This window comes from Anopheles coluzzii, chromosome 2 (genome assembly GCF_943734685.1).
Source record: "Anopheles coluzzii chromosome 2, AcolN3, whole genome shotgun sequence".
Taxonomy (NCBI): domain Eukaryota; kingdom Metazoa; phylum Arthropoda; class Insecta; order Diptera; family Culicidae; genus Anopheles; species Anopheles coluzzii.
Genome location: NC_064670.1, coordinates 44775128 through 44792495, shown reverse-complemented (window position 1 = coordinate 44792495; position 17368 = coordinate 44775128). Strand labels below are relative to the sequence as shown.

The 17368-nt window shown below is 44.4% G+C and overlaps 5 protein-coding genes across 5 annotated transcripts; 4 read left to right on the top strand and 1 right to left on the bottom strand.

Moving 5' to 3' along the window:
• The first annotated feature begins 437 nt into the window (after positions 1–437).
• LOC125906862 (uncharacterized protein K02A2.6-like) lies at positions 438–2139 on the top strand. Its single transcript, XM_049607609.1, has 3 exons — positions 438–819; positions 889–1910; positions 2017–2139. The coding sequence occupies exons 1-3, from the start codon at positions 438–440 to the stop codon at positions 2137–2139; spliced, it is 1527 nt and encodes a 508-aa protein (XP_049463566.1).
• On the top strand, positions 2085–5541 carry LOC125906886 (uncharacterized protein K02A2.6-like). The gene has a single exon (XM_049607776.1). The coding sequence runs from the start codon at positions 2565–2567 to the stop codon at positions 4938–4940; it is 2376 nt and encodes a 791-aa protein (XP_049463733.1). The 5' UTR covers positions 2085–2564; the 3' UTR covers positions 4941–5541.
• A 1514-nt stretch (positions 5542–7055) lies between these two features.
• LOC125906861 (uncharacterized) lies at positions 7056–8261 on the top strand. Its single transcript, XM_049607606.1, has one exon. It carries the CDS (start codon positions 7056–7058, stop codon positions 8259–8261), a length of 1206 nt encoding a protein of 401 aa, XP_049463563.1.
• Positions 8262–12257: 3996 nt separating this feature from the next.
• On the top strand, positions 12258–13478 carry LOC120961103 (histone H2B). The gene has a single exon (XM_049607816.1). It carries the CDS (start codon positions 12339–12341, stop codon positions 12711–12713), a length of 375 nt encoding a protein of 124 aa, XP_049463773.1. The 5' UTR covers positions 12258–12338; the 3' UTR covers positions 12714–13478.
• A 93-nt stretch (positions 13479–13571) lies between these two features.
• Positions 13572–14181, bottom strand: LOC125906888 (histone H3-like). Its single transcript, XM_049607781.1, has one exon. It carries the CDS (start codon positions 14164–14166, stop codon positions 13756–13758), a length of 411 nt encoding a protein of 136 aa, XP_049463738.1. The 5' UTR covers positions 14167–14181; the 3' UTR covers positions 13572–13755.
• Positions 14182–17368: the final 3187 nt, after the last annotated feature.

The window sequence follows — 17368 nt, the reverse complement described above, 5'->3', positions numbered from 1 at the left end:
AAGAATGCAGCCAGCTGCTCGCGTGCTCTCTCTGCAGTAAGCCGCTCTTACTGCAGTTGACGAGCCGTGAGCGCCTGAGAGCGATCGGTCGGGGTGGATCGTTCGGCTGCTGCGCGAAGAGCAGAGAACACTTCGCATCGGGGCAGCGCGGCGTACACAACTTAGCAATAAAGCATCCGTTAAGTTTATAACTGTATTTATGTTCGTGTGTGTATTGTCCATTGTCGCATATATCACTAACGGACGTAAAAGTGGCGACGAGGATAAAGTTTTATAATATACCGCTAGTTTGCGTGTTTATAACCCAATTTTAACGTGTGCATTTTATCTCGTGTGTCGATCGGGACCTTTTAACGTGTTCGTTTATTCGTATTGTGTGATCGCGTATCGTATGTGCGTGTGTTAAAATACCTTCACCGCGTCGGAAACGTCGAAGGATGGAGACGGACGAAGTGAACTCTGGTGACCTTTTTGGAGATGCCGATCAACGACGATTGTCGCAAGGCCGTGTTCCCGTTCCTGTCCAAGCCGCGCATCCAAGCGGCCTGCTGCAAGGAGTTTTCTCAACCCAGGAGCAGTATAGTGGACGCCGGGAAGGAACTGCATTCGCGCCGCCGCCATCGCTGCCAGGTCCAGCGCCATCGTTTTTCACTCCAGCGCCATTGCAAGCGCCCGCGCCATCGCAGGCGCCCGCGCCATCGCAGGCGCAACGTCTGGAGCAGCATGATGACCCGATGCTGAAAACGTTAAATTTGCTTCAACAGCAAATGGCCCAGCAACAGAAGATTCTGAATGAGTTTTTGCAGCAACGCCTTATAAGTCACGGCGCTGCAACAACCAGTTTTAGTCATGAACAAATAATTGATTCCTTGTCTCGAAATATTTCAGAGTTCCGGTTCGATACGGACACGGGAATCACGTTCAAAAACTGGTACTCACGCTACGTAGACTTGTTCCAGAAAGATGCTGCTAGGATCGACGATGCTGCGAAAGTCCGGTTATTGCTGCGGAAACTGGGAGCTGCCGAGCATGACCGTTATTTGAGTTTCATCCTGCCAAGCCGCCCGTCCGATTTTTCGCTCGAGCAAACGGTGGAAAAGCTGTCAACCCTCTACGACTACCAGGAATCGCTGCTGAGTAAGCGATTCAGATGCCTGCAGTTAGTGAAGAAGCGGAACGAAGACCATCTAAGTTATGCCTGTCGAATCAACAAGGCGGCCGTTGAATTCGAGCTCGGCAAGCTCAACGAGGAGGACTTCAAGTGCTTGCTATTCGTCTGTGGTATGAAGGACGAGACTGATGCAGACATACGAACACGCTTGCTGGCAAAAATAGAGGACCATAGCATGACGTTGCAACAGCTAGCCGCCGAATGCAGTAGATTGGGAAATTTAAAAAAAGATAGTGCGATGATCGAGACACCGGGAAATGATCGAGTTTTGGCAGTGAACCTGAAAACGCCCTACCCTCAGAAAAAGTTCCCAAATGTCTCAAAAGCGAATCCCAGCAAACCATGTTGGCTCTGCGGAGGTACACACTGGGTGCATGACTGCAGATATCAAGCACACCAGTGTACGATCTGTTCCAGAACGGGACACAAAGAGGGTTTCTGCAAAACAGCAAATCGCCAGAAGTATAATAAGCCGAAATATAAAAAGCAAGGCAAAACGCAGACCAGAGTAGTTACGGTGAACGTGCATAGTGTTCAGAAACGCCGCAGATATGTCACTATTGCAATGAATGGCACGCCCGTCCGTCTGCAGCTTGATACGGCATCTGACATCACAGTCATTGATCGTGAAGCTTGGAAAAAGATTGGCAGTCCGACATTATCACCACCAGCAGTGGTTGCACGATCAGCTTCTGGCACTAATTTGGCACTAGACGGGGAATTTGTATGCAAAGCCAGTGTAGGCAATCAGACCAAAGAAGCTACAATTACTGTTTCCCCGACACGTTTAATGCTTTTAGGTGCTGACCTCATCGATCTTTTTGCTCTTTGGTCTTTACCAATAGATAATTTCTGCTGCCAAGTACGAGGTACTAAATTCACGTCGCAAAGAACGTGGCAAGAACGTTTTCCTAAAGTATTCCAAGGAACCGGACTTTGTAAGAAAGGAAACGTCTCTTTTGCTATAAAAGAAAATAGTCGCCCTGTGTTTCGCCCTAAACGACCAGTGGCTTACGCCGTACAAGAAGCAGTAGACCGAGAGCTAGATCGACTTCAGGCCATAGGAGTAATAATTCCAGTGAAGTTTTCACAATGGGCAGCACCGGTCGTTGTAGTAAAAAAAGCAAATGGTACCATTCGCATATGTGGAGATTACTCCACTGGCCTCAACGATGCGCTACAGCCAAATGATTACCCGTTGCCTTTACCGGATGACATATTTTCAAAGTTGGCTAATTCAATAATTTTCAGCAAGATAGACCTAACCGATGCTTTTCTGCAAGTGGAAGTCGAGCCGCAGTACCGCCCACTGCTTACAATAAATACGCATCGCGGGTTATATCATTATAACCGCCTTCCACCAGGAGTTAAGGTCGCTCCAGCTGCGTTCCAGATGATCATGGACAAAATGTTAGCCGGTCTAAATAACGTTTCTGGATACCTGGATGACATTATAGTCGGGGGCACTTCAGAAAAAGAGCACGACGAGATTTTAGCCAAAGTATTCCAACGCATTCAAGACTTTGGATTCACGATTCGTGTTGATAAATGCGCATTTAAAATGCAGCAAATAACATACCTCGGACACGTAATTGATCGTCGTGGACTAAGGCCTGATCCCGCAAAAATCCAGGTTATCAAAAATCTTGCTGAACCAACAGATGTCACCGGTGTTAGATCCTTTTTGGGTGCAATCAACTTCTACGGGAAGTTTATACCAGACATGAGAAAATTGAGGCATCCTTTGGATAATTTACTCAAGGCAAATACTCCATTTCATTGGTCGTCGGAATGTAAACGGGTTTTCAGAGAGTTTAAGACGATTTTATCGTCAGACCTACAATTGGCTCACTACGATCCGCAAGAAAAGATTGTGATCTCGGCGGACGCATCATCAATTGGCCTTGGGGCAACTATAAGCCATCTGTACCCCAATGGTCTCAGACGTGTAGTACAACACGCTTCTCGTGCCCTTACTGAGGCAGAACGTCGGTACAGCCAGATCGATCGAGAGGGACTAGCGATCATTTACGCAGTAAAAAAGTTCCACAAAATGATTTTTGGTAGGCATTTTACGCTTCAGACTGATCATCGACCTCTACTGCATATATTCGGATCGAAGAAAGGCATCCCAATATTTACTGCTAACCGTCTTCAGCGTTTCGCGCTTACTTTGCTGGCCTACGATTTTAACATTGAGTACGTGCGCACCGACGATTTCGGAAATGCTGATTTGCTCTCACGACTCATTAACACGCACACCAAGCCAGATGAAGACTGTGTTATAGCAAGCGTGAACTTGGAAGAAGACATTAAATCGGTGGCAATAAGCGCGCTTGATTCACTACCGCTGAACTTTGCTGATCTCGCCAGAGAAACAAAACGAGACCCACTTCTGAAAAAGGTGTCAGTTTACATCAGCGAAGGCTGGCCCAGAAACGCAGCGTTTACCGATGAGCTTGCTCGTTTTAATGCCAGGAAAGATGCACTAACAACCGTAGAGAATTGCATTCTTTTCGGTGAGAGGGTGGTAATCCCCAAAAAGCTGCAACAAAAATGTCTTCAGCAGGTGCATCAGGGCCATCCAGGAGTGCAGCGTATGAAAGCGTTAGCTAGGAGTTTCTTTTATTGGCCTACAATAGATGCTGACATCGAGGAATGGGTGAAGACATGTCACCCATGTCAAGCAGCTGCCAAATCACCCGCACATTCCGCTCCGGTACCATGGCCGAGGGCAGCAGGCCCATGGCAACGTTTACACGTCGATTTTGCGGGCCCACTAGACGGTGATTATTACTTAATTGTCGTAGATTCGTTTTCTAAATGGCCCGAAATAATCCGTACCAGTAACGTTACAGCGAAAGCTACTATAGCCATGTTACGCTCACTTTTCGCTCGTTTTGGAATCCCGAAAACGTTGGTATCGGACAACGGTACGCAGTTCACCAGCGAGGAGTTCGGACTATTTTGCGACCGCAATGGCATCGAACACATCACAACGGCCCCCTACCATCCGCAATCTAACGGGCAAGCTGAAAGATTTGTGGACACTTTCAAGCGAACAGTCAGAAAGATATCTGCGGATGGTACCTCACTACAAGAAGCGCTGGATACATTCCTACTAGTATATCGAAGTTCGCCAAACCCTTCGTTAGGAAATGCTAAGTCACCGGCGGATATCATGTTGGGAAGGCAAATGCGCACAACTTTAAACCTGCTCCGTCCACCAAGTCCTGAAACCATTAGTATGGAAAACGAACCGAAACCAAGCAGACAGTTCCAACCCAACGATCTAGTCTATTTTAAACGTTTCGCAGGTAACGGATGGAGATGGGTAGCTGGTACAATTGTTAAGCAATTAGGTCATGTCATGTATATGATTGGAACGGATGATCAGAAAATGTTTAGATCTCATATTAACCAGATACGCAAGCGCTACGAGAGGCATCATCACGTTCCGGCTTCGGTCACCCATCGTAAGCTGCCGATAGATGTTTTGTTGGATACCTGGCAGCTAACACCGCAACCATCTACTGGCACGTCCCGCATACCACCACAGCCAGTCGACCCCGAGCATGTGGACATCTCTGTGTCCCCTCATCAGCCGTCATCCGAGACCAACGGTCCTTATGTTCCCGCTACATCGCCAGCGACATACACACGCCCGGCGACACGACCTGTTCCATCGTGTGCTTCGGCCCAGGTGCCACGACGGTCTTCTAGAGTTAGAAAACCGCCCAGTCGGTTCGACGTGTACCGTCGGTTTTAAAAAGAGGGGGAGATGTTAGATGAAAGAATGCAGCCAGCTGCTCGCGTGCTCTCTCTGCAGTAAGCCGCTCTTACTGCAGTTGACGAGCCGTGAGCGCCTGAGAGCGATCGGTCGGGGTGGATCGTTCGGCTGCTGCGCGAAGAGCAGAGAACACTTCGCATCGGGGCAGCGCGGCGTACACAACTTAGCAATAAAGCATCCGTTAAGTTTATAACTGTATTTATGTTCGTGTGTGTATTGTCCATTGTCGCATATATCACTAACGGACGTAAAAGTCTCTATGCTAAGTGAGAGCGGACTTCTTCCACTTAGCCATGTAATAACAACTAAATTAGCCGCAACAGCAACAAGAATTAAAGAAAAGAATATCCAAGCACCATCATTCCTCAATAGAGCCAACTCCGAACTTTTCGCTATAACAAACTGCAATATCCCGGATATCACAACACTGTTACATCTTGGCACTCGGCCGTGGTACCATGAACCCCCTAACATAGACTGGCATTTTAAAAACATCCTTAAAGCAGGCTGCAATAGTACAATAGCACAAAAACATTTCATAGAATACATCAACAACAAATACATAAAACACAATCACATCTACACCGATGGATCCGTCGATGAAGCAGCAGCAGGATTCGGGATTTACTCACCCATTGATAAAGTAGCGTCCAAACTGCCGGATCACTCTTCCATCTTTACGGCAGAAACGTTGGTATTAATCCAGACAGTTGAAGATACCCTGCGCTCTGACCTGGAAAACGTCATCTTTACCGACAGTGCGAGTGTCCTCTCGGCACTAGAGCATGGAACATGTAAGGACCCAAACATCCAAAAGCTCTACCAGGTCACTAGCCCACACATAAACCAGGATAAACAACTCACCATCTGTTGGATACCTGGTCACACTGGTATCAAAGGCAACGAGATCGCCGACCGCCTCGCCAACAAAGGCCGAAGAAAAACATCAACCTACAACACCTCGTTGCCTAAAAGAGACGCAATTATCTATATAAATGGAAAAATAAGAGAGGCGTGGGAAAAGGAATGGTTTAAAACCAAAAACAACTTCCTTCGGCTAGTGAAATCAACATCTACACCATGGCCATCAGTAATCAAACATCGAGACCAAAAGATCCTTACTCGAGTAAGAATAGGCCACACTAGACTGACCCACAGCCATCTCATCGAACGATCCAGTCCTCCTCTCTGCCAATTCTGCGGTACCACTATAACAATATTCCACCTCTTAACAGAATGCCACGGATACACACAACTTCGTAATACTTGCCATCTTGACGCCAACATAGACTCAATACTTTCACCTCATCCACAGAAACAGGAAAATCTACTAAAATTTCTAAAACTATCACATTTATTCCATCAACTATAACAATCTAATAGTCCTATTTTATACACAAAGAGGCGAAAGAACTCCGCAGGAGCCAAAGCCTCTCTAAACCATACTAACAACAACAATTCCGTAAAGACCATTCGTGATCGTCTCCTATTATAAAAAGACCATTCCGTAAAGATAGATTCCGTAAAGACCTCATTATAAAAAGACATCATAAAAAGACCCATTCCGTAAAGACCCATTCCGTAAAGACCATTTCTGTAAAGACCCTTGTGCGAGCGGTTCACCCGGACGGACGTGTTTTTGTTGAACTCCAGTGTCTACGCCAACGATCTCGGGAGAGAACGTTGGTAAGAAGTGAATATACCGTTACTTTTTGTGTGTGATCTCGGGAGAGATAAACCACAGTGCCAGCTGCGCGCGTTGATATTGTTTCAGTGAGAGTGACACATACACACGCACACACGACACAGTTTGGAACGTGCGACAAGCACAGCGCTTTGGCGCCAAAAACGTCGCTCGCAGCGTAAGCAGTGAAGCCGGTGTTTTCGTGCCATTTTACCCCGCTACTCGGGAGAGTAACGAGAAAAATTATCTCATTTGTTTTACTATTCCGAAATTGTAAATATTAGTATTAAGATTAATTGAACTTTTGCTTTTAAGGAACATTTATTTACTTTATTTCATATATTTCTTTATAACCTTAGATACACTATATACATTGCATTGAACTAAATAAAACTAACCAACCCGGCAAAATGCCGGGACCCTCGCATCCTGTACGGGATGCACTTCCGCCCGAGCCTCCCCAGAGAGCTCGATCACTACCACCATGGATGGATCGTAATAACGAGTTTGGGGACATGAAGTTCCTCGTTCTCGAGCCGTTGAAAGGCTTTAAGCTCCCGCAAAACCCATGGATAATTTCAAAGAGCATTACCAACGTGGTTGGAGAGCTTACCGAAAGCAGCCACTCGATGGAATTCGGGCAGAAATATCTGATCAAAACCCGAAACGTTGCGCAGTACACAAAAATGCAAAGCATCACGCAACTCATCGATGGTACCAAAGTATCCATCACCCCTCACGCTACGCTGAACACAGTCCAGTGCGTAATATTCACCCCGGAGCTGAAAGGACTAAAGGACGAAGAAATTTTACTCAACATGGAAAGTCAAAACGTCAAGCAAGTCCGACGATTCACCCGAAAGGTGAATGACGAAATACAACCAACGAACTCTTTCCTGATACGCGTAGAAGCTGGAAAAATACCGGAATCCCTTCGCATAGGGCTGTTGCAGGTGCGAACGAAACCATACTACCCAAAACCAATGCTGTGCTACAAATGCGCCAGCTATGGGCACACAAAAATGCGCTGCTTAAAGGGACAGGTGTGTGGAAACTGCGGAACCGCAGCACACGGTGAATGTTCGACCCATCCCGCTTGCGTGAACTGCAAAGGCGAACACAGCGCATTTTCTCGCGAATTCCCTGCGTTCCAATTTGAAGAACAAGTCATCAAAATAAAAGTCGACCACAACTGCACCTACAAGGAAGCTCGGCAAATGGCCCCCCAACAACATCAGCGAACAAGTGCTGTACAGCAGCGAATCACATTTGCGCAACAAACTACCACGGTGGATGATAAAGACATGAAAATCAAGCGGCTCGAAGTAGAACAAAATGAACTGAAGAAAACGATCGTAGATCAGATGAAAAAGATGAATACCCAGAGCAAGCTCAGCGAAGCTCTTCTGAAGAAACTGAAAGAACCAAATGGAAATTTGCAGAAAAATAATAATAACCCAACGAACGAAGCCACTACACAAATCGAAGAAAACCAAAGCTCGACCCAATCCAACAATGACTGCGAGAGCAACAACAATGCTGAGGCCACGGAAAACCTCGAAACCGACAGCGAAACAAATGACCAGGAATCAATGTCTACATCCGACACAGAATAAGAAAATTCGGCCACATCAGTCATCTCAGCAAAATCCCGCAAACGAAACCACAACCTGGAAAACGTCTCATCGGAAGAAGAAGAATTAAGAAATGCTGTGAAAAACATGGCATCCAACGAAATCACAGTCATCTCGCCCATCGCTTCTCCCACTCTTCTCTCCGAACAACGATCGCCAACTGCCAAACCATCGAAGAAAAAACATCGCCACTGAATTTATTCTCCTTTCCTCTTACCACAATAGTCTACTAACCTAAATCATTATCATGCTCTCCACAACCAATAATACTAATGACATAAACAAACCATTTCTATTAAACTGGAACATAAGAGGAATGAACACTAACCTCTACGAACTTCAACTTCTAATTAACGAATACAAACCTGCCGTCATAACACTTCAAGAAGTTTGCGATCCACCTAATACCAACCACTCTCCACTTAATCACTACAATTGGTCCTACAAGCTCTCTCCAACTAACCTACATCACAGTGTTGCAATAGGTGTACATAAATCTATTCCCTTCAAATTAATAAAAACTAACACCAATCTTTCCGCAATAGCACTAAATATTAAGTCTCCCATAGACATGACCATCGTTTCACTCTACCTACCCCCTAGACCTACCTTCAACGAATCCGAGCTTAACTCATTTCTTAATCTTTTTTCACATCCCTTGCTAATAGCAAGAGACCTTAATGCAGAAGATAAGAATCTTAGAATCTCCCAAACTAACAGAAAATTTAATAAACTAAATAACATTTTTACTAACCATAATCTTTCTTTCATTTCCAACCCCAACCCTACCCGACTATGTATCTCTTCAGGTACAGAATCCTTCCTTGACTACATCATCTCATCCTTCTCCCTCCTCAACGAACTTAAACTTTACGTGTTGGCGGACACACATGGCAGTGATCACTATCCGATCATTGTCAAAAGCAAATCATCTCTTCCGGAAAATAAACAACGACCAAAATGGAAATACGAAAATGCCGATTGGACATCATACCAAATAAACATAATAAAACATCTACATTCAGACCCTCAGGCAACAGAAGAAAACATCATCAAGATCATAAACGATGCAGCAGCGAAATCGATCCCAAAATCAAAGGGCAAACCAGGCAAACGAAGTGTTCACTGGTGGAACGACACTGTCGCAAAAGCCATAAAAAGGAGACGCAAGGCGCTCCGAAAACTACAAAATGCCAAGAAAAACCAAAACCACACCCATATCCCTACCCTCTCCGAGGAATTTCAAATTTCTCATCGCATTGCACGAGAAGAAATAAAGAAGGCAAAACAAGAATCATGGAACCGATTCAAAGACAACATAAGTCCCGAAATGTCTGGAAAAGACATGTGGAAAAATGTGAAATGCCTAACAGAACGCAAGCAAGATACCGCTCATATCATCATCAAAACCGATGACGACACAATAGTGCCAGTTGAATCAACACCAGAGGTACTTGCCACTCATTTTGCCACCATATCCGCCACAAATAGTTATTCGCCAGAATTTAAGACCATCAAAGCAAAAACTGAATCCATACAATTACAATTCAATAGCAGACCCAACATACATTACAATAGATCCTTTTCTATAGCCGAACTGAGTTGGGCTCTTGCCAAGTGCAAAGGCAACTCAGCAGGACCAGACGACATTGGCTATCCACTGTTGAAAAACCTTCCTTCTGAAGGAAAAAACCTGCTCTTAAAGCTTTACAACCACATATGGCAGAGTGCCAAATTCCTCCTCACTGGAAGAAAAGTCTAACAATACCCATCTTAAAGCCCGATAAACCTAAACACAGCCCAAATAGCTACAGACCAATAAGCTTACTAAACTGCATCGGAAAAGTGTTGGAAAGAATGGTTAACCGGCGTCTTACCCAAGAACTGGAAGGCAGGAAACTCCTCAGCATTAATCAACACGCATTTAGATGCGGATTAGGCACGGAAACTTACTTTGTGCAACTCGAAGAACTGCTGGCCAAAGTAAAATCTGATAAACATCATGCCGACTGTGCTATCATCGACTTGGCTAAAGCTTTCGATCGGACATGGAAATACGCAATCATGCGCCAGCTAGCCAGATGGAATTTCGGAGGTAACATGATCACATTCCTCGATGATTTCCTCTCAGACCGTACCTTCGAGGTTCTGATTGGAACGAACAAATCTAGCACTAAAACACTCGAAAACGGAGTCCCTCAGGGAGCCACCCTTTCTCCAACATTATTTCTGATCAGCATCGAAAGTCTTCTCCGCTCACTTCCACCATCCATCACTCCACTGGTGTACGCTGATGATATCGTTCTGATCTCGAGCAATGCAGATAATGGAGTTGCGCGATACAATCTGCAACAGGGACTGAACATCTTATGGGAATGGTCAAAACATATTGGTTATGACATCGCTGCTGAAAAAAGCAATATACTACACATCTGCACCAAACCGCACCCAACTGTACCGCCTTAATCAATCACAAATTCCAGACTGCAAAAAAGTAAGGATACTCGGGATCACAATAGACCAAAAACTCACATTCCAAGCCCACATTAAACAGTTAAAAACTACAGCTACCAAGAAAATCAACCTTTTCAAAATGCTCAGTACAGGAACCCACAAAGCATCAAAAGACACACTTATCTTCATTATTAATCACTGGTTACTTCCAAAACTACTGTACGGTATAGAAATAGTATCAATTAAAAAAGAACAGTTTGAAAAAGCAATAAGCCCCATCTACCATGCCGTTCTAAGATATGCCATAGGCGCCTTCCGAACCAGCCCCATCGTCTCTATGCTAAGTGAGAGCGGACTTCTTCCACTTAGCCATGTAATAACAACTAAATTAGCCGCAACAGCAACAAGAATTAAAGAAAAGAATATCCAAGCACCATCATTCCTCAATAGAGCCAACTCCGAACTTTTCGCTATAACAAACTGCAATATCCCGGATATCACAACACTGTTACATCTTGGCACTCGACCGTGGTACCATGAACCCCCTAACATAGACTGGCATTTTAAAAACATCCTTAAAGCAGGCTGCAATAGTACAATAGCACAAAAACATTTCATAGAACACATCAACAACAAATACATTAAGCACAATCACATTTACACCGATGGATCCGTCGATGAAGCAGCAGCAGGATTCGGGATTTACTCACCCATTGATAAAGTAGCGTCCAAACTGCCGGATCACTCTTCCATCTTTACGGCAGAAACGTTGGCATTAATCCAGGCAGTTGAAGATACCCTGCGCTCTGACCTGGAAAACGTCATCTTTACCGACAGTGCGAGTGTCCTCTCGGCACTAGAGCATGGAACATGTAAGGACCCAAACATCCAAAAGCTCTACCAGGTCACTAGCCCACACATAAACCAGGATAAACAACTCACCATCTGTTGGATACCTGGTCACACTGCTATCAAAGGCAACGAGATCGCCGACCGCCTCGCCAACAAAGGCCGAAGAAAAACATCAACCTACAACACCTCGTTGCCTAAAAGAGACGCAATTATCTATATAAATGGAAAAATAAGAGAGGCGTGGGAAAAGGAATGGTTTAAAACCAAAAACAACTTCCTTCGGCTAGTGAAATTAACAACTACACCATGGCCATCAGTAATAAAACATCGAGACCAAAAGATCCTTACTCGAGTAAGAATAGGCCACACTAGACTGACCCACAGCCATCTCATCGAACGATCCAGTCCTCCTCTCTGCCAATTCTGCGGTACCACTATAACAATATTCCACCTCTTAACAGAATGCCACGGATACACACAACTTCGTAATACTTGCCATCTTGACGCCAACATAGACTCAATACTTTCACCTCACCCACAAAAACGGGAAAATCTACTAAAATTTCTAAAACTATCACATTTATTCCATCAACTATAACAATCTAATAATCTGACTTTTCCCCACAAAGAGGCGAAAGAACTCCGCAGGAGCCAAAGCCTCTCTAAACCATACTAACAACAACAACATAGAACGCAATCACCCGTTGAATCATACACATCGTGTCCCAGTGTTGAGTGAATTTTTCCGTCGAAATGGCACCCAAAACCAGTGGAAAAGCTGCGAAGAAGTCTGGCAAGGCCCAGAAAAATATTTCCAAGTCCGACAAGAAAAAGAAGCGCAAGACCCGCAAGGAAAGCTACGCTATTTACATCTACAAAGTGTTGAAGCAAGTCCACCCGGATACTGGCATCTCTTCGAAGGCCATGAGCATCATGAACAGTTTCGTCAACGATATCTTCGAACGCATTGCTGCTGAGGCATCCCGCTTGGCGCACTACAACAAGCGTTCGACGATCACGTCCCGCGAAATCCAAACCGCTGTTCGTCTGCTGCTGCCTGGTGAGCTTGCCAAGCACGCCGTCTCCGAAGGAACGAAGGCTGTCACAAAGTACACCAGCTCGAAGTAAGCCACTGAAATGATTGGCTTCTTTTCATGAACCTCTCTTAAATCGGTCCTTTTCAGGACCACAAACCGCATTCAAACAAAGAATTATCCTTCGTTTCATCTGCACCAGCGAATTAGCGCTTTAATTTCAGGGTGTCCGTCTTCGTCAACGTTATTGTTCAGTTTGTTGCGTTTGCCTGTACTAAATGGTATTAGTGCAGGTAAACGCAGCCATATCCTAAGTTTGTTTGCGAACTATGTCATCCACATCATTGGAAACAACATTGACATTAAAGTTCTGCGTTGTTCATTGTAAATATTAATGTTAAATAGAACCTTAGCACGTTTAAAAAAAAAAACATAAAAAAAGTCCGCACTGGTTGGAAGCGTCTTGCGAGGTGAAATTGAAAATGGAGTTTCGTGTATCATGAATTATGAATAGAAGTCGTTTCGCTCGTTGTATGACAATCATTTTTTTAAATTAAATTTTCCTCGCGCATACGAGGATAATTTATCGACAAAGCAACCAATAGCAGCTTATGTGTCGTGAGTCAAATGTTGTAATAGATTTGCTCGATTTTAAACTTGCTAATAAGTATTGAAGGGTCGTCTTCTTGAGCATTTTAATTCACGTTTGTATAAGCATCGGTTAAGGTGTTTGAGTTGAACATTTGTTGTAAAATATATAGTCATACTATTCGTTCGTAGTTTGTTGTAAGCAGCGATGTTGGTATAATAGCCATAGGTTATATAGATGGTAATAAAGTATGGATCAATAAAGTCAAAATCCTCAGATGCCCTATTAAAAAGCGAAACTTTGACAAGAAAAAGTTAAAATACCTCCCATAACATTGATTATTTAAAACAAATTTTCCCCCTTTTCACACTTTCCTCGTTATAACAAAACCACATGCGTGAAGGCTTGCATTCGTATGTACAATTTCATAATAGCAATCGAAAGAAAATTCTTGGAATGTTCAACAGTATTGGTGGTCCTGAAAAGGACCGTTTTGAGAAGGAAATGCCCCGTTTAGGCAGGGACCGCTTCCGGATGCATGGACGATTTAGGCACGCTCTCCGCGGATGCGACGGGCCAGCTGGATGTCCTTGGGCATGATGGTGACGCGCTTGGCGTGGATGGCGCACAGATTCGTGTCTTCGAACAGACCAACCAGATACGCCTCGCTGGCTTCCTGCAGCGCCATGACGGCTGAGCTCTGGAAGCGGTGATCAGTCTTGAAGTCCTGGGCGATCTCACGCACCAAGCGCTGGAAGGGCAGCTTGCGGATGAGCAGCTCGGTCGACTTCTGGTAGCGACGGATTTCTCGGAGGGCCACCGTTCCCGGACGGTAACGATGCGGCTTCTTCACTCCTCCGGTGGCCGGGGCACTTTTACGAGCAGCCTTGGTGGCCAGCTGCTTGCGAGGAGCCTTACCTCCAGTCGATTTACGAGCGGTTTGCTTGGTACGAGCCATTTCACTTCGGGAGCGTAGGTTTCGTTGAGCACGGAGCGAACTTGTTTATTTGACAAAAGTTGAACGTTAAATTTTTTTTTTTTTTTTTTATTGATTTTTATAGAGACTTTGAGCCTTTCGGCTTCATTCGCCTCTTCGTAAACTACTTAAACCTAACAATCTTCTTACCCAGGGCATTTCCTCCCTGTGTAAACCTTAATCCGAGTTTGCTCGGTTACCTTAAAACTAAGCTTAAAACTAAAAGGAAGATCAATTTATTAAATTATCAATTTAAGATCAATATTAATTTACGACACATATTATTCTGATAAACTAAATTTCTTCATAAAGGTTTGTCATACGGAGGAATTTGAGGAGTTTTCGCTGACATTTGGGGTCGGGTGATAGGATGATGTCTATGCTGGTATCAAGATGGCATAAGGCGCGTTCGGTGGTGTATCCATGACAATCGGTGAGAATATGACGAACAGTAATGTTTACGCCACAAAAGCTGCATAACGGTGGACTGGACTTTTCTAGGAGATAGGAATGTGTAAGCCGGGTGTGTCCAATCCTGAGGCGTGATAGCACTCGTTGGTTCTGGCTGGAGTGTGTGTCTTTCCAGGCTGTTGTTGATGGTTTGATGGTTCGAAGAATAGAATTTTGTTTCCGGTGCCAGGTGAGGTTCCATTTTTCGTCAACTATTGTTTTGCTCCATTTGTTGAAGTCTCTGCGGGCTATGGTTGTGTTGTTTTCTGGAGGACGGAGCCGACCCTGGTTTGCAAGTTGGTCAGCTTTCTCGTTTCCGCTGATACTCGAGTGACCAGGTATCCAGCAGAATGTTATAACCGGGGAGTTATCTAGTTGATTTAATAGTTGGATGTGCGGATCTCGGATGTTACCATGTTCTAGGGCGGCTAAAACACTGGCACTGTCGGTGAAAATAATATTTGGTTTATTAAGGCAAATACCTTCTTGCGCGGCGACTATCATGGCTATTGCTTCAGCTGAGAATATAGAGGTATGGTCTGGTAGTTTGATGGCACAACTGTTGTTGGAGGAGAAAATACCGAAACCGGCGGATTCATTAAGGACAGAGCCGTCGGTAAAGATATGATGGTGATTCTGGTATTTGCTTTGGATGAGACTGGTAAAATGATGGCCGGCGATATGGCTGCAATTTCCTGCACGTAGTTTATCTTTTAAAGACCAGTCTATTGTAGGCGGTTGACGATACCAAGGGCGTCCTCCGCGTCCGGTAAGCTTGCTGATATGGGGAAGCTGGTTGTTGGTAAGGGCATGAAATTGTGCATTGACTCTGTTGATAAATGATTCGGCTTTGATGTCCTTCTCTAGGATGCGTCCTCCTGCAGCTGTTAATCTGTTGGTGATAATGTAATCAAAAGGAAGAAGTCCGCTCTCACAAAGTAGAGAGAGGATTGGACTGGTGCAGAAGGCTCCAGTTGAAAGGCGGATGGCTGTATGGTATATGGGAGCAATACGCTTCTCAAAGTTTTCTCGTTGGCGAGAGACAATCTCAATACCGTAGAGAATTTTGGGAAGCAGCCAGCTATTGAGGATCTGCAGAAGTGTTAGACGTGATGCACGATGTTGTCCAGCTCCTAACATCCTAAAGAGGTTCAGTCTGGTTTTTGCTTCTTTTCTTATCCGGTTGGAGTGGGGAATGAAAGTAAGTTTTGTGTCAAATGTAACACCTAATATTTTCGCTGAGTTTACATTTGGTATGATGTGGTTGTGAAGTTTGATTGGTAGTTTGCGATGAAAGCCCATTTTGCAGATATGGAGGATTTGAGATTTGGCATGGGATATTTCATGACCTGTCCACCGAGACCATTGCCTTATCTTTTCAACTCCTTTTTGGAGAAGCTGACGAGACGTGCTAACAGATCTCGATGAAGAGACCAGAATGATATCATCGGCATAGACAAAAGGTTTGATTTCATATGGAATGGAGCAAAACAGAGATTCTATACTGATAAGGAAAAGTGTAGGAGAAAGGATGGCGCCCTGAGGGACACCGTTTTCTAGAGGATATGGATTAGAAACACTATTACCGATTAGGACTCTAAATGATCTGTCTGTAAAAAAATTGTCTATGAAATTGGTGAGCCGGCCATCAAAGCCCCAAAAAGCTAGTTGAGAAAGAATGGAATGGCGCCAAGTGCGATCAAAAGCTTTGGAAATATCTATGATGGCAAAGTCTATGTGATGATCCTGGTCTATTGATTTTTGAATAGTATCATCTAATTTGGCAAAATATGTTTCCGTGCCCAACCCGCTCCGAAAAGCGTGTTGGTCAGAGCTAAGCAGGTTTCTGTCTTCTAATTCTTGCGAGAGGCGGCGATTAACCATGCGTTCTAAAACTTTACCCATGCAGCTAAGGAGGGAGATTGGACGGTAGCTATCAACGTTGTTGTTAGGTTTGTTAAGTTTGGGTATGGGGATAGTTAAACTACTTTTCCAATCATTAGGAATATTACCAGAAGACCAAATACTATTGTAAATGTTAAGAAGGGTGGATTTAGATTCTACAGGGAGGTTTTGCAGTAAGGGATATCCTATGTTATCGGGACCAGCAGATCTACCTTTACATTTCCTTAATGCCCAATGGAGTTCAGTTAATGTGAAAAGACTATTGTATCTATGTTCAGTGGCATCAGGGAAAGAAATTGGAACAGATTCAGTGTTAAGTTTATGGGTTTGAAAATTACTCGGATAATTGTGTGTGGCAGAAACATCAGAAAAGTGGATGGCAAAGGCTTCAGGTACTTCAGCAGGGGCAATGATAGTGTCCTGGGTTTTGAGAACTATTGTGGAGCTTTGTTGATTTTTACCATTCAAACAACCGACTCGTCTCCACACTTCCTTGCTAGATAACTGAGGATTAATTTCATTAATGAAATTATCCCAGTAATTCTTTTTGGCAAGACGAACTGCTTCCTTGGCAAGTCGATTGGCTGTACGAAATTCCTCAGCAAAAATTGGTGTGAAAAAATTATCCGGATTTTTGCTAGCTCGGCGGAATTTACGCAAAGCAGCTCTGCGAGCTTTAATAGCTGCAGCAACTGTTGCGTTCCACCATGGCTCACATCTTTTTCCAGGTTTTCCAGTTGTACGGGGAATACTCCGAGAAGCGGCGTATTCAATGCATGCAGTAAAGCGAGAGAGAGGGGGATTTTCATCAAGTGGAAGATTGAACATT

Excerpts from the sequence above, each read along its gene's own strand:
- LOC125906862 (XM_049607609.1), top strand. The coding sequence starts at position 438 with ATGGAGACGGACGAAGTGAACTCTGGTGACCTTTTTGGAGATGCCGAT. Across the intron at positions 820-888 it reads TTTGCAGCAACGCCTTATAA|AGTTCCGGTTCGATACGGAC; the intron begins GTCACGGCGCTG and ends GAAATATTTCAG. Across the intron at positions 1,911-2,016 it reads AATTTGTATGCAAAGCCAGT|ATAATTTCTGCTGCCAAGTA; the intron begins GTAGGCAATCAG and ends CTTTACCAATAG.
- LOC125906886 (XM_049607776.1), top strand. The coding sequence starts at position 2,565 with ATGATCATGGACAAAATGTTAGCCGGTCTAAATAACGTTTCTGGATAC.
- LOC125906861 (XM_049607606.1), top strand. The coding sequence starts at position 7,056 with ATGCCGGGACCCTCGCATCCTGTACGGGATGCACTTCCGCCCGAGCCT.
- LOC120961103 (XM_049607816.1), top strand. The coding sequence starts at position 12,339 with ATGGCACCCAAAACCAGTGGAAAAGCTGCGAAGAAGTCTGGCAAGGCC.
- LOC125906888 (XM_049607781.1), bottom strand. The coding sequence starts at position 14,166 with ATGGCTCGTACCAAGCAAACCGCTCGTAAATCGACTGGAGGTAAGGCT.